Source organism: Microcaecilia unicolor, chromosome 8 (genome assembly GCF_901765095.1).
Source record: "Microcaecilia unicolor chromosome 8, aMicUni1.1, whole genome shotgun sequence".
Classification (NCBI taxonomy): Eukaryota; Metazoa; Chordata; class Amphibia; order Gymnophiona; family Siphonopidae; genus Microcaecilia; species Microcaecilia unicolor.
The window spans coordinates 231288213-231304216 of NC_044038.1; the positions used below are offsets into that span (position 1 = coordinate 231288213).

General features: G+C 44.4%; 1 protein-coding gene across 1 annotated transcript in view; it reads right to left on the reverse strand.

The window, feature by feature from the left end:
- Positions 1–318: 318 nt before the first annotated feature.
- Positions 319–16004, reverse strand: part of LOC115476898 (BPI fold-containing family B member 4-like) — a 62095-nt gene continuing 46409 nt past the window's right edge. Inside the window, exons 11-15 of the mRNA XM_030213472.1 lie at positions 13795–13862; positions 10917–10959; positions 8668–8731; positions 3977–4053; positions 319–342 (exon numbers count right to left, since the gene is read on the reverse strand). Coding sequence (XP_030069332.1) covers positions 319–342; positions 3977–4053; positions 8668–8731; positions 10917–10959; positions 13795–13862 — 276 coding nt within the window. The remainder of the gene's footprint in view (positions 343–3976; positions 4054–8667; positions 8732–10916; positions 10960–13794; positions 13863–16004) is intronic.

Here is a 16004-nt window from a genome sequence, read left to right on the forward strand (position 1 = left end):
AATTTGATGATAACCTATTTGTGCCTAAAGGGCACACTCACAAATTTTACGGGTTCAGTTAAGGTCAAAATTACATTTATTTAATATTTATTTAAGCAAAAGCACAATATTTTGTTTCTACTAAAATGATTTCCTTTTTCAAAATCAAATGATCATAAATGCAGATGTACAACTTTGTTTTTATGTGGGAGAAATCTTGAGTGAAGATTTGGGGAAAATGGAAGGATTTATCCTTTGCAGTGTTTTGCTCCTCGTGCTCTCTGTTTTCAGTAGGGGAGTAGGTACTAAATAGTAAGACATGTTTCCAGCTCAGAAGGTTTATGCGTTCACCACAACAAGGTCCTAGGGAAAAGAAAAGCATCAAATTAATCTTCCTGAAGAAAAAAACTGTAGTTCTGAAGAACCCTTAGGGGGCCTTTTACTGAGCGGTTGTAAGCCCAACGCGGGCTTAACGCTCGCTCCTTCCTGTACTACCGCCGGCGGTAGTCCCGCCCTGAGCACGTGCCATTTCCAGGGGAAAAAGAAAACCCCTGGAAATGGCTTGCGTGGCGATAAACTGGCAGTTACCACTGGGTTATCGCGGGAGCCCATACTGCCACCTCAACGGGTGCTGGTGAGGGCTCCTCTCTTACCGCATGACCATGTGTGCTGGGGGCTTTTTTACCTGCTCTGGTAAAAAGGGCCCTGATGCGTGGGAAAAACAGCTCCCGCCGCTAGTGCAGGGCCTTTTTTCCCCGCAGCTTGGTATAAAAGCTTCTTAGGCTCTGATTTTAATTCAAGATGGCTAATAACCCAGCTAGATATATTCACTTTTGAAAACACACTGGCTGATATTCAAAGTGATTTAGCTAGTTGCTCACTGGTTAAATCGCTTGGTCGGGGCTAGCCGCTATTTTTCAGTGGCACTTAACCGGCTACATGCTGCTGAAATTTGCGGTAGCACTGAACTCAAAGCCAACTATGATGGGAGTGTTCCAGGGGTGGAGTCAGCACTTGACCACTTAAGTGCTGATATTAATCCCTTAAGCAGCCAGGTTTGGCTCATAAATTGGTACCGCATAAAAGTCTTTCCTACCTTTCTGCACTTGCCCATAACCACTTAAGCGCAGAATATTGACTTAAGCGACTATGTGGTTGGCAGATCAAAAATAACCAGATATTCAAAGCTGAAGTCCAGACAGAGTCTTGCTTTGAATATCCGGGAATATCTCTATTAGACTAAAATATTCCTTCAACTGCCAGTAACTCTGTGTTGACATGTCTTCCACTTTCCATTAGGGATGGGCTGTTGTTTGCAATGACATGGAACAGTGAATTTCCTGGAAGCCAATAAGTTGCAAGATCCTAAACAACATGGTTTTACCAAACGGAAATCGTGTCAAACGAATCTCATTGAATTCTTTGACTGGGTGACTGGAGAACTGAATCAAGGACGTGCTATGGACGTAATCTACTTAGATTTCAGCAAAGCTTTTGACACGGTTCCCCACAGGAGGCTCTTGAATAAACTGGACAGGCTGAAGATAGGACCTGAAGTGGTTAACTGGATTAGGAACTGGTTGACGGACAGAAACCAGAGGGTGGTGGTCAATGGAATTCGCTCGGAGGAGGGGAAGGTGAGTAGTGGAGTGCCTCAGGGATCGGTCCTGGGGTCGATTCTGTTCAATATATTTGTGAGTGACATTGCCGAAGGGTTAGGAGGTAAAGTTTGCCTTTTTGCGGATGATACTAAGATTTGCAACAGAGTGGACACCAGGGAGGAAGTGGAAAACATGAAAAAGGATCTGAAGAAGCTAGAAGAATGGACTAACGTTTGGCAATTAAAATTCAATGCGAAGAAATGCAAAGTGATGCAGTTAGGGAGTAGAAATCAATGGGAGACGTATGTGTTAGGCGGGGAGAGTCTGATAGGTACAGACGGGAAGAGGGATCTTGGAGGATCTGAAGGCGACGAAACTGTGTGACAAGGTGGTGGCCGTAGTGAGAAGGTTGCTAGGCTGTATAGCGAGAGCTGTGACCAGCAGTGGAAAAGAGGTTTTAATGCCCCTGTAAAAGTCGTTGGTGAGGCCCCACCTGGAGTATTATGTTCAGTTTTGGAGGCCATACCTTGCTAAGGATGTAAAAAGAATTGAAGCGGTGCAAAGAAAAGCTACGAGAATGGTATGGGATTAGCGTTACAAGACATATGAGGAGAGACTTGCTGACCTGAACATGTATACCCTGGAGGAAAAAAGAAACAGGGGTGATATGATACAGACATTCAAATATTTGAAAGGTATTAATCTGCAAACGAACCTTTTCCGTAGATGGGAAGGCGGTAGAACTAGAGGACATGATATGAGATTGAAGGGGGCAGACTCAAGAAAAATGTCAGGAAGTATTTTTTCACTGAGAGAGTGGTAGATACTTGGAATGCCCTCCCACAGGAGTTGGTGCAGATGAAAACGGTAGCGGAATTCAAGCGTGCGTGGGATCCTCAGAAGCTTAGCCGAGATTGGGAGGCGGGGCTGGTGTTTGGGAGGCGGGGCTAGTGCTGGGCAAGACTTCTACAGTCTGTGCCCTGAAAATGGCAGATATAAATCAAGGTAAGGTATACACAAGAAGTAGCACATATGAGTTTATCTTGTTGGGCAGACTAGATGTAACATAGTAACATAGTAGATGACGGCAGAAAAAGACCTGCACGGTCCATCCAGTCTGCCCAAGAAGATAAATTCATATGTGCTACTTTTTTTATTTGTACTGTCATCTTCAGTGCACAGACCGTATAAGTCTGGCCATGAACTCTTCAACTGTGCTCCTGTAACAACAAGTTAGTCGAACAAAAAAAAAATTTTTAATGAATATTCCCAGAAATGACACGAAAGATTTCCATAAGGATTAGAGCATGCTGGTATCATTGCTCTGGTGCTCCCTGTAGTGAAAGGTCAATATTCCCAGTAGTATCTAGGAGATCTCTTCAAGAAATGCGGGTGTGAAAATTATCGTCCATTCACTGGATGGAATAATATGCTACCTTGAATTTTGAACAAGGGAATTTAGCTATAGGAGAGGAATCTACCCTGGCTTGGCTATCACAAGTGCAACCAATCTGAAGACATTACTTCCAATAGGAAGGGAAGGGTACACATTTGTTTGTGTGTTGTAGTGGAAGCATAGGAGCCAACTCTGTGCTTGAGCACCCCCAATGTTGAGCGGACTCATTGATTGTGTCCCGGGAGGGTTAATTTCTGTTGGGTTTAGCACCCCCAATCATTTTGAAAAGTTGGCTCCTATGAGTGGAAGGAAGGTTGATTAGCATTGACATTTTAAAGATACAGAAAATTTCGTAATAAATTAGGTTGTCTGCACGCGGTGTGGTTGGTTTTCATTGATTGATTTAACATGCATTAATTCATAGTTTAACATAAAGGCCTTGTGGTGAAGTGGATAGTTCACTTGCCTACTATGCCCACGAGCTGAGTACAAATCCTACACTAGAATTCTTGTCTGGCAGCCAACCTCTGGCCAAATCAGCCATCTATCTACTTTTAGTTGGTAAAATGAGTACCTGGACTGGGGAGGGGGACGAGGGGAAAATATCCCTGGTGATGGCATTGGCAAACCACCCTGCTAATAGTCTGGTAAGAAACTGTCACACAAGTGGCAGCCCCCATAAGTCGTTCTTGAATTGGTACTTGCATATTGGTGACTACCATAACCTTTTAAATGTGCACTAAATCACTTTAGTGCATACCACATTTATTAAGGTGCACTAATGAATGTGCACTAATGTATATAAAAGTAGTCTTTATGCAAAACTTGCTTGATAGTGGTACAGTATCGTAGAACAATCAGTTCACAATTGTCTATGTAGGAGATGTTAGGGGCTGGCTATGATTTGAAAATGGTGCAATGAAGGGTGATAGGAGGGCGCTTCAAAGGAGATTCTTGTTGACAATTTCAATTGGGCAGCAACCTCTTTCCAGTCACTTACGTCAAGAATGTCAATGTCTACGTCTTTAAAGTCTGTGTGCATCAACTTTGGCAGAGGAACTCCAGCGCCTAACACAGCTGCAATACAGAAGAAAGGCAAAGTGAGATGTAATCATTGCAACATTTGCGAAGTGGCCTAGTGGTTAGAGCACCGGTCTTGCAATCCAGAGGTGGCCGGTTCAAATCCCACTGCTGCTCCTTGTGATCTTGGGCAAGTCACTTAACTCTCCATTGCCTCAGGTACAAACTTAGATTGTGAGGCTTCCTGGGATGTTGAGCTACTACTGAAAAAAAGGTGTGAGCAAAATCTAAATAAAATATAACAGGCTGCCATGTACTACTTTCCAATGAATAGGCAGTAAAACTGTATGAAGGAGAAAAATAATTACTAATATACAGTGTCAGCTGTCAGAAGTTATGCCACACTACTTGAGTGGAAATATCAAAGGGATGTCAGACACCTCTGCCAAATCAATGAAATGCCAATGATTGTCATAAGTTCTGAACTTCTAGAGCTATGCTTGGAAAAAATGCATGAGGATTATTTAAAACCATAAAGTGCAACTCAAACTGCTATGCAATACGATTTGTAAAGTTTCTGGAGCTTTGATTCGGATATAAAATTTTTGAGAGAGAAATAGGCTCCTTTTGGATTATCTTTGTCCAATGAAAAGCTGCACAGTTATCGTGCAGCTCATTGCCCTTCTCACTGTGGGTTTTTTTTTTAAACTAAGGTGCACTAGCGTTTTTAGCTGGTGCTAAACGCTGAGACACCCATTATATCCCTATGGGTATCTCAGCATTTAGTGCCAGCTGATTTTTAATGCAAGCTAAAAAAACGCTAGTGAACCTTAGTAAAAGAACCCGGTTTACCTTCTATGTGCTCTGATAAGAGCTACTATAAGGTCTGTTTATGAGCCTGTGTTACCAAAAGCAATGCACATTATTGATCAATTAATGTGTACTATTTGCCCATTATGGACTAAATTCTATATATCATGCCTAAAAAATCAGCACCGAAACAAAATGTAATCTATAAAGTATACCTAAATGTAGGCGTACTTTATAGAATAACCCTAAATTTCCACACAGTTTATAGAATACACCAACTGGCCGTCCACATGACTAAATTTAGCTGTGAGCACTTACACCAAATATAACGGTGTAAATGTTGATGCCTAAATTACACGCAGACCTGGTGTATTCTATAACAACGCACATAGATTTTAGAAAAGGCCCATGACCTGCCCAGTCCATGACCATGGCCACGCCCCTTTTCAACTATGAAGCTTAGAATTTACATGCATCATGTTATAGAATACACTTAGGGCCCTGTTTACTCAGCAACACTGTAGCTGCGCAAACATTTTAGCGCGTTCTAAAAATTAGCATGTGCTATTGCTAGAGAAACCCAAAAGAATATAATGGGTGTCTCTATCATTACCGTGTGCTAATTTTTAGCATGTGCTAAGAAGTTGGTGCACCTAAAACGTGGCTTAGCAAACAGGGCCCTTAGTTCTATGTGTAAATTTTAATTAATGCCAATTAGTGTCAATAATTTATTTATTTATTTATTTGTTACATTTGTACCCCACATTTTACCACCTATTTGCAGGCTCAATGTGACTTAGTTGCATGTGCAAATCCAAAATACAACTGGATTTCTGCGTGCAATTTAATTCGTATTACATAGAATCTGGGGGAATGTACATTAATTGGCAATAATCTTATATTATTCTGCACTAATGCAGCAGCAAATCAGGTGTAACTCATGATAAAAAATAATAACCTGTTTTGGTTACAAATACATTCAATTTTATTTGTATTTATGTATTCAATTTTTATACCATTTTACTGAAAAAAAATAATTCAAATGGTTTCCAAAGAAGTCTTAAAGCACAAATAAAATAAAGAACAGAATAAAAACATACATCTACAGGGTATCTTCACCTCCATTTCAGTAAGAGTAAAATAAACTCTTCCCCTCCTCGCCATGAATATAAAATGCCTTTAAATGTTTTTGAAATTGTAAAAGATTGCACATTTGCTGCAGCTCCTCTGGAAATCTATTTCAGAATTTGGGGGCTACAACATGAAAAGCTTCAGACTTGCACCTCATTTTCTGAATGTCTCTTATTCTAGTTATCACAAGCAAATTCCCCTGAAAACGGGGCTAGTTTAAGACTACTGGGTGCTCGAGGTGAATCTTTAACCTTACAAGCTCCCTCAGTTAATTTTTGGGTCCCTTGTCCATTGGCTTCTCCTCCAAGATTTTGATAATTAAAATCTTCAGTCATGATCACCCTGCAACAGTTTGGTAAAAACACATAACTGGACTTCATTCTTTTAAATATTACACTTATTTTGCAGGTAAAAGTAGATGGTTCCTTGAGTTTGTGTGGCCTACCGCAAATCTACCGGTGCTCCCTAAAGCATAAACAGACTTATTTACGTGTAATATGAATCTACTCTTTCTTAGCCAATCACTAATCATCAGAAGTCCTTGATTTAGCTGCCCTAAGTTGTATATCAACATAAGCATTGAACAAATTCCAAATTCTCTTGCTATTTCCACCAAACGTTTCAGATATAGTTTAAATTGCAACAGAGGTAATGCTAATATATGAACCAATGTTCCAAGGCTAGGAATTTTGAAAAGATTGCAAAGGCCAGTCAAATCCTACTCAGTGGCGTAGCTACGTGGGGCCGGCCCCCTCAGATTTGGCCCTAGACCCCTTCCCTGGCGTCGCCAAACCTCCCCCGTCGCCTTCGCCATTGCCGTCGAGTACCTGTGCTGGCAGAGGTCCCCAATCCCCGCCAGTCGAAGTTCTGTGTCTTCAGTCTGTCTCTGGGCCGGCGCGTTGCTGCAGCCTGCAGCAGCTGCAGCAACGTGCCGACCCAGAGACGGGCTGAAGACACAGAACTTTGGCTGGCGGGGATTGGGGGCGCCTGCCAGCACAGGTACTCGACGGCGATGGCGACGGGGGAGGGTTGGCGACGCTGGGGGAGGGGTCAAAGAAAGCGTCAGCGGGGGGGGGTCAAAAATGGCGGCGCGGGGGGGGGGGGTCGGCGCGGGGGGGGGGGTCGGCGCGGGGGGGGGGGGAAATGTACCCCCTCACCTTGGGCTCTGGCCCCCCTCCCGCCGAAGTCTGGCTACGCCCCTGACCTACTGTTGTTCCTTGTGTTCTTCGGCAACTCACTTAACCTTCCATTGTCTTAAGAAGAAATTTAGATTGTGAGCCCTCCAGGGACAGGCAATTACCCAGTATACCTGAATGTAACTCACTTTAAAAAAATAGAGAGAACTAGCATACTAATGTGTGAACCAGTGCTTCAAATGCCATTGAAAGTCCTTCCACTTGCCAGTTGTGCTAACCTGTGGGCAGTGGCGTTCCTAGGGGGGCGGACACCCGGGGCGGCGGCCCGCCCCCCCGGATGCAGCGCCCCCCCAATGCAGCGCGGACCCCCCCCCCCCCGGCGAAAGACCCCCCCCGCGAAAGAGCCCCCCCCGGGTGCATGCCGCTGGGGGAGGGGGTGCCGCAGCGCGCGCCTGCTGCGAGTTTACTAACTTTGCTCGTTCACTGCAGCTCCCTCTGCCCCGGAACAGGAAGTAACCTGTTCCGGGGCAGAGGGAGCTGCAGCGAACGAGAGAAGTTAGCGAACTCTCGCAGCAGGCTCGTGCCGCGGCACCCCCCAGCGGCGTGCACCCGGGGCCGACCACCCCCACCGCCCCTCCCTTGGTACGCCACTGCCTGTGGGTCTAGCAAGAAAGTCCCCCTCACTTTCTTTATACCCTTTTTTGCAAGCGTTGAGGTCCTTTTACTAAGGTGCGCTGCAAAATGGCCTGTGATAGTGTAGATACGTGTTTTGGGTGCGTGCGGAATTATTTTTTTAGCGCACCTACAAAAAAATGCCTTTTTTTGCCGAAAATGGACGTGCGGCAAAATGAAATTCGGGACTGAGACCTTACCGCAAGCCATTAGCCTAGTGGTAAGGTCTCATGCAGTAACCGGGTGGTAATGGTCTACGTGCGTCAAATGCCACTTAACGTGTGTAGCTGCTGCGTGCTAGAAAATAAAAAAATTATTTTTTAGACGCGTGTAGCGGACGTTCACCAAAATTGAAATTACCGCAAGGGCCACGAGGTAACTGAGCGGTAACTCCAATTTGGTGAGTGCTGGGCGTGCATAGGCGCCTACGTGGCTTAGTAAAAAGGCCCCTTAATTAAAAGAAAAGTGAACCCCCCCCCCCCCCTTCATATTGCAACCCCTTATACTAAGCTCTGTAGTCCTTCTACTCTCTGAATTCTTCATATACTTGGCCATCCCCTGGGGTCTAACAGGGAGACAGTAGCAACGCTCAGATGCTCCTGCCCTATCAGCACCAAAATGGCACTGGTGGATCTCAAACACTGCTACCATTCCATGGCAGACGCTCCCATGCATCCTGTGGCAACACAAAGAAAATGTAACCAATCCCGTGGCAATGTTCCACATGTTAGTAAATAGACCCCCTTATGAGTTTTTATGGTTATTTTTGCATTGGACTGTAAACTTATTTTGACACATCTTTCTCACAGTTGTCTCTATGAAGCATATTCCTTTCTAAAAGGCGGTGCATTTCTCTGAAATTCTATTAATAGCAGCAAACTCACGAGAGGTATCTTAGATTATGATAAGAAATGTTCCTTACTGTTCACTGAGGGCAGGAGGGCCGCCTGCATAAGGGTAGTAACCAGTCCATCTAAAATCGAAATCTGAGTGGAAGAAACATGAGTCAAAAATTCTGCCTTGTCACAGCTTTGATAGGTCACTGCTGTTTCTGTGCGTCGTTGTTCACTTGAAGCATGGGTAAATCTCTGCGTAAAAGGGAGAAATGATCCCCTTCCCTCGTCCCCCACCCTTCTAAACAAACACAGATATTTGCTTTTACACACATGAGTTGAAACATACTGCAGGTTTGATTATCTTATTGCTCATGAATTCTGAAAAAGAGAAGACCTTCATAAATAGAAGTGCATTTATAAAATTAGAGGAACATTCAAAATTTAAAGCAATTAGATTCCTTTGTTTTTTTTTTAAATTCTGCATCGGTATTGCTCTGTTGCAAAATATCGCACATAGTCCAGTATTTTCAACTGGAACTAAATAGGATCAAAGTTCTATTATCTCTACTCATGATATTGACAAAGGACTGAAAGAGCAACCAGAAAATAGTGCTCTGAACTCTGCATGACTTAAAAAGCAAACAGGACGCCATGATGTTGTGTGATTCTAAGGGCCGATCAAATTATTATACCAAATTTATTCAATAATAGTGTCATGCTTGGATAAATAAATTAAGAAGTAAGATGGGATAAACATAATCAACAGTTTTGACAGAAAGGAATTACTACTACTACTACTTAACATTTCTAGAGCGCTACTAGGGTTACGCAGCGCTGTGCAATTTAACAAAGAGAGACAGTCCCTGCTCAAAGAGCTTACAATCTAATAGACAAGTGAACGGTCGGTCCGATAGGGGCAGTCAAATTGGGGCAGTCTGGATTCACCGAACGGTAAGGGTTAGGTGCCGAACGCAGCATTGAAGAGGTGGGCTTTAAGCAAAGACTTGAAGACGGGCAGGGAGGGGGCTTGGAGTAAGGGCTCAGGAAGGTTGTTCCAAGCATAGGGTGAGGCGAGGCAGAATGAGCAGAGCCTGGAGTTGGCGGTGGTGGAGAAGGGTACTGAGAGGAGGGATTTATCCTGTGAACGGAGGTTACGGGCGGGAATTCCATTAAGGGTGCTAAGAGTTAGGTGCCAAAAATCTAAACGTTTAGGGGTCCTTTTACCAAGCGGTCGTAAGCCCACCACAGGCTTACTGCACGCCACTCTGAAGCTACCGGCAGGCCAACGTGGGCACTGGCGGTAGTTCCACCCTGACTGCTCAGCATGTGGCCACGTGGTGATCCCTTACTGCCACCCATTGGCGGCTGAGTTAAGCCAGTGGTAGTCATAGAAGAACGAGCGGTAAGTCCACGTTGGGCTTACCGCCGCTCTGTAAAATGGCCGGATATTATTTATAATCGTCAGTCCATAATATTTAGCGAAAAACTAACAAATAAATTCCTAGTGGTGGTGGTGGGGGGGGGGGGGGGATAAAATATTGCTTAACTCTCATGTAAGTTTGAATTCTCTGTCTTGTTATAGATTCACCCTTCACATTTGATTGCAAATTTAGCACAGAAAGTATAAACCTCAGAAGGAATGGATCCTCAGGAGCTTAGCCGAGATTGGATGGGAGAGCCGGTGGTGGGAGGCAGGGCTGGTAGTTGAGAGGCGGGGATAGTGCTGGGCAGAGTTATACGGTCTGTGCCAGAGCCAGTGGTGGGAGGCGGGGATAGTGCTGGGTAGACTTATACGGTCTGTTCCAGAGCCGGTGGTGGGAGGCGGGGCTGGTGGTTGGGAGGCAGGATAGTGCTGGGCAGAGTTATACGGTCTGTGCCAGAGCCGGTGGTGGGAGGCGGGGATAGTGCTGGGCAGACTTATACGGTCTGTGCCAGAGCCGGTGGTGGGAGGCGGGGCTGGTGGTTGGGAGGCGGGGATAGTGCTGGGCAAACTTATACGGTCTTTGCCCTGAAGAGGACAGGTACAAATCAAAGTAGGGTATACACAAAATTAGCACATATGAGTTTATCTTGTTGGGCAGACTGGATGAACCGTGCAGGTCTTTTTCTGCCATCATCTACTATGTTACTATGTAATATGAATCCATGTTTCAAACATTTATAAAATATACGTTCTGCCTCAGGGGAAACCAAAAGATGCTTTTCCACTGGAACTTTCCTGGTGTCTCTGTATTACTGTTTATTTACTTATGATTATCAAAACTATATTTTGACGTCCTTCCATATCTCAATCAAAGCATTTGTTTCGCATATTTGGAAAAAATAGTGAGCTTACGTCAAAGTCGCCTACAGCAGAAGAAATCAGGGCAATCTTGGAGCTGTAGAAAATGAGAACAAAATCATGTCAAGAAAAAAGCAATCAGTGCATGTATCTGATTTTATAATCCAAAGGCTTGATATGAGGTAGAAGCAAAAAGACATTCTCAAAGACTAAGTAGGAAAAGGAGACAAGAGTGGGAAAACAACCACAGACTCCAAAGATGAGAGAGAGAACCTTTGATACTTTAGAAAATGTTATGCAAAGACTCGACACAGCACTGTGTTTTGGCCTATGGCCCGCTTCAGGAGTCTGTGAGTCAGTGGCGTAGCCACAGGTGGGCCAGGGCCCACCCACTTAGGGCTCAGGCCCACCCAACAGTAGCACATATTTAGTGGTAGCTGGTGGGGATCCCAAGCTCCGCCAGCTGAAGGCTTCCCTCTGATGGTAACGAAAACGCTACTCTCCACGATACCGGTACCTGCCCATGGTGGAAAGAAGCATTTTCCCGCCAGCTGAGATTTTTTTTTTTGGTGGTGGGGGTGGGGGAGAACACTTGGTGCCCACCTAGTTCTTGCCTAGGCCCACCCAAAATCTGGTTTCTGGCTACGCCCTTGCTGTGAGTAATCAAATGTCCGACATCGTATCTTTTCAGTACAGATAATGCAAAGAGTGGGCCTTTAAAAAGACCGTTGTTATAGTAGATGGTCTCGGCATCTTTTGTGTGGGATTTCAGAGTTCTCCACCTTGGTGCATTCTTGCTGGACCAAATAATAAGTAGTACATTTTAGAAGTGCAAGGTCTTATTTGCACTTGAAGATAGGGGATTTCTATGTAGGAGCATCCAAAATTTGTAATGTATTTTGAAAAATATCACTGAAAATAAAGCCTTTTGTAAAATATGCATTAGGGCACAAAAATATGTACGTTTGCTGGCACGTACTGGGGGGGGGGGGGGAGGGAATCTATATATGGCGCTTAAAAAATCTGCATGGGAAACATTTTCATCTAAGAGTAATCTATAAGTGGCACCTAGATTTAGGCACGGTACATAGAATACAATTAGGATCCCTTTTACCAAGTTGTGGAAAAAGGGGGCCTGCGCTGTTGGCGTGTGTTTTTCATGGAGGAGGCATGTCTGGGGGCCTGCAGGGAATGGCCGTGCGGTAAGTAAAGCACTTGCCATTTCATAGAGGAGCCCTTATCTCCACCAGTTGAGGGTTAATCATTAGCGTGAACTAAATCTGTTAGCGTGCCTTAGTAAAAGGACCCCAAAATTTGTACCTGGTGCAGTGGAGGGTTGTGGCGGGGGCCTCAGGCAGCACTCTTCTGGGACAGCATCCCCCCCCCCCTTCCTTCCTCCACCCCGTTCCCTAAGTTTAACTTCTTCATGTTCTTAAAAGCCGGTGGTGGCAGGTGCAACTGCCATATGCTGCCCTGCCGCTGACAAGTGCCTCTTCCCTTTACTGCAGCTGCCTCTCAGTTTGTTTCCTCAGAGGTGGCTGCAGTAGAAACGTATGGAAATCGCTGCCATCGCTGACTTTTGGAGCAGGAAAAAAGAAGGTACATTTGGGGAGCAAGGTGGAGGAAGGAAGGAAGGGAGAGATGCCAGAACTTGGCCTAGGGGTGGGGCCTACATCTTGGCCAAGGGGGTGGTATCTCAGCCCTGCCTCAGGCAGCATCTTGCCTTTGGCTGCCCCTGCATGTTATAGAATATGGCATAGGGCTTAACTCCTAATTAGGGCTAATTAACTCCAGTAACTGATTCTTAGTACATAATTAGTACTGTCTGTACATAATTAATCTGGTACAATCATTAGTACTCAGTCACCTAGACTACTGCAACTCACTCTACGCTGGCTGCAAAGAACAAATACTCAAAAAACTCCAAACAGCCCAGAACACGGCAGCCAGACTCATATTTGGAAAATCAAAATACGAAAGTGCAAAACCCCTTCGAGAGAAGCTACACTGGCTCCCACTCAAAGAACGCATCACGTTCAAAGTATGTACACTAGTACATAAAATCATCCATGGCGAGGCCCCAACCTACATGTCAGACCTGATAGACCTACCACCCAGGAATGTTAAAAAATCATCTCGCACATTCCTGAATCTTCATTTCCCCAACTGTAAAGGTCTAAAATACAAATTAATGCACGCATCAACCTTCTCCTATATGAGCACACAATTCTGGAACGCACTGCCATGCAACCTAAAAGCGACCTATGAACTGACCAACTTCCGTAAACTACTAAAGACCCATCTCTTCGACAAGATATACCACAAAGATCAAAGTATGTGAAACTCCCACATACATCCAGAAACGTTAATAATGCCTTCTATTATATCACTATGATATATCCATTACCATTCTACCCCAAATCCTTCTGTAATATTAAATATCTATTCTCTTCTCATTCCAGTATCCATGATGTATTGTAAGCCACATTGAGCCTGCAAAGAGGTGGGAAAACGTGGGATACAAATGCAATAAATAAATAATTGAGTATCTCAATCTGCACCCATATTTGGATGACCTATACAGAATCTGGGGGAATAGACACAAAAGCACTTGAAATAAAGTTGCAAAGCAGTGTATAATTCAGAGCAGGGGCAAATGTGTGTGTTTGCTTTCCATGAGGCAATTCTAAAAGGGAAGATTGGTGCACTTTATATGCACTCTCACCTTACAGATTAGACTGTCTGTACATAATTATCCTCCCTGTGCAGACTAAATTGTTGCAGTGCTCAATAAATAAATTTAGTACTCACAAAAACAAAACAAATAAGAGAAACTAAAATGTTAACAATGAATGACATGCATACACCTCTTAACGTTAATTATCTTCTGTTTGAATAAAATGTATTGGAAAAATGTCACAGTTATCAGTACCTTTCCAGAGATAGCTCGATCTTCAGTTTCTCTGCCACCACGGAAAATTTGGCGTCTAAAACAATATCCTGAAATGAGGTCAATTAAAATGAGTCATAATTGTCTTAGCTCCTAAAGTAACACAAAGCTGAAGAATTCAAATGAAATAGGAATAAATAACTGAGGAGCCCTTTTGCAGAGTGGCGGGAAGCCCAATTCGGGTTTACTACTACTACAAATCATTTCTACAGCGCTACCAGTCGTACGCAGCGGTTACACAATTGAACATGAAGAAAAGACAGTCCCTGCTCAAAAGAGCTTACAATCTAAGTCAGGACAGACAGACAGGACCAATAAGGATAAGGGTAGAAGGACACATAGAAATGATTCTAAATGGAATGTTGCCACTATTGGAGATTCTACATGGAATGTTAATGTTGCTATTCCGCTAGCAGCATTCCATTTAGAAGCCTGCCCTTGCAGATCAGCAACGCGGCCGTGCAGGCTTCTGTTTCTGTGAGTCTGACGTCCTGCACATACGTGCAGGACGTCAGACTCACAGAAACAGAAGCCTGCGCGGCCGCGTTGCTGATCTGCAAGGGCAGGCTTCTACTACTACTATAAATCATTTCTATAGTGCTACCAGTCGTACGCAGCGCTTCACAATTGAGCATGAAGAAAAGACAGTCCCTGCTCAAAAGAGCTTACAATCTAAATCAGGACAGACAGACAGGACAAATAAGGGATAAGGGTAGGACAGACAGATAGGACACATAGGGAAAAGGGGATTATTGAAGAGAGGAAGACAAGATCAAGGTTACGAGCAAGTGACATGTTAGGAATCAAAAGCAGCATCAAACAGGTAGGCCTTTAGCCCGGATTTGAAGGCGGCCAGGGAGGGAGCTTGACGCTCTTATGGAACTACCGCCAGCTCAATGCGGTTGCCAGCAGTAGTCCTGCTCTGAGCTCGTGCCATTTCCGGGGGGAAAAGAAACCCCCCAGAATTGGCTTGTGTGGCGGTAACCCTGTGGTAAATGGGCAGATTACTGCTGGGTTAGCGTGGGTGACAGTAAGGGCTCCCTATCACATGGCCATGCGGTAAGGATTCTCTTACCGCATGGCCATGTATGTCTGGGGGCTTTTTTACCCACTGTGTTATAAAGGGCCCTGGCACACGGGAAAAACGGTCCCCGCCGCTAGTGCACGGCCCTTTTTCCCATAGCTTGATAAAAGGACCCCTGAAACAGATTTTCCCAATGTTGATATTCTAATAACCTTTGGAAATTTCCCATAACTCTCTGCTGAGTCCCTTAACAACAGGCTTTCCCGGAAAGAATGGGTCCTTAAGCAAATTCTAAGCCTCTGTAACTCTTGCTACTTTCCCTAACTAAAGGTCTATTTTTTTTGGGGGGGGGGGGATTATTTGATTATGACCTTTAAATGCATCCATTCTGCAGCTCCCCATTACCTTTCCACTCTCATCTCTCCCTACATCCCTCCCCGTGAACTCCGCTCACTGGACAAATCTCTCTTGTCTTCCCCCCCCCCCCCCCCCCCCTTCTCCTCCACCGCTAACTCCAGGCTTCGTCCCTTTTCCATCGCAGCACCTTATGCCTGGAACAGATTTCCTGAGCCTGTACGTCTAGCTCCATCTCTACCTGTTTTCAAATCTATGCTGAAAACCCACCTTTTCACCACTGCTTTTAGCTCCTAGCCACTACTCAATTGCCCTCCCCTTGTTCCTTCTCACCCAGTACTTCCCTTGCCCTTAATTGTCTTGTCTGTCTGCATTATTTTTAGATTGTAAGCTCTATTGAGCAGGGACTGACTCTCTATGTCAGGTGTTCAGCGTTGCATGCATCTGGTAGCGCTATATAAATGTTAATAATAATTATTATTATGACCATAAGCAAAATTATAAACAGGTTCGGTATGCTTCCAGACATCTTCCCAAAGAAAGGACAGAAAAAATATTGTTTATTTTTGTTTTAGCCTTTTCCAAGGACTCTCTGTGATATACTGAATTATCCTGCTGATTCTGTAAAGGTTACCAAAAATTGTGTGCACAAATTTAGGCACGGTCCTGATTTGCACAGGCAATTTAATTGAAAAACAAGCCAATTATTGCCAATAATTAGCTTTTTTTTAACAAGCAATTATTGGCTTTTTCCTCCCAGATATATCTAGTGACGTAGCAAGGTGGGCTGCCACCCGGGGCGGTTTGCCGTTGC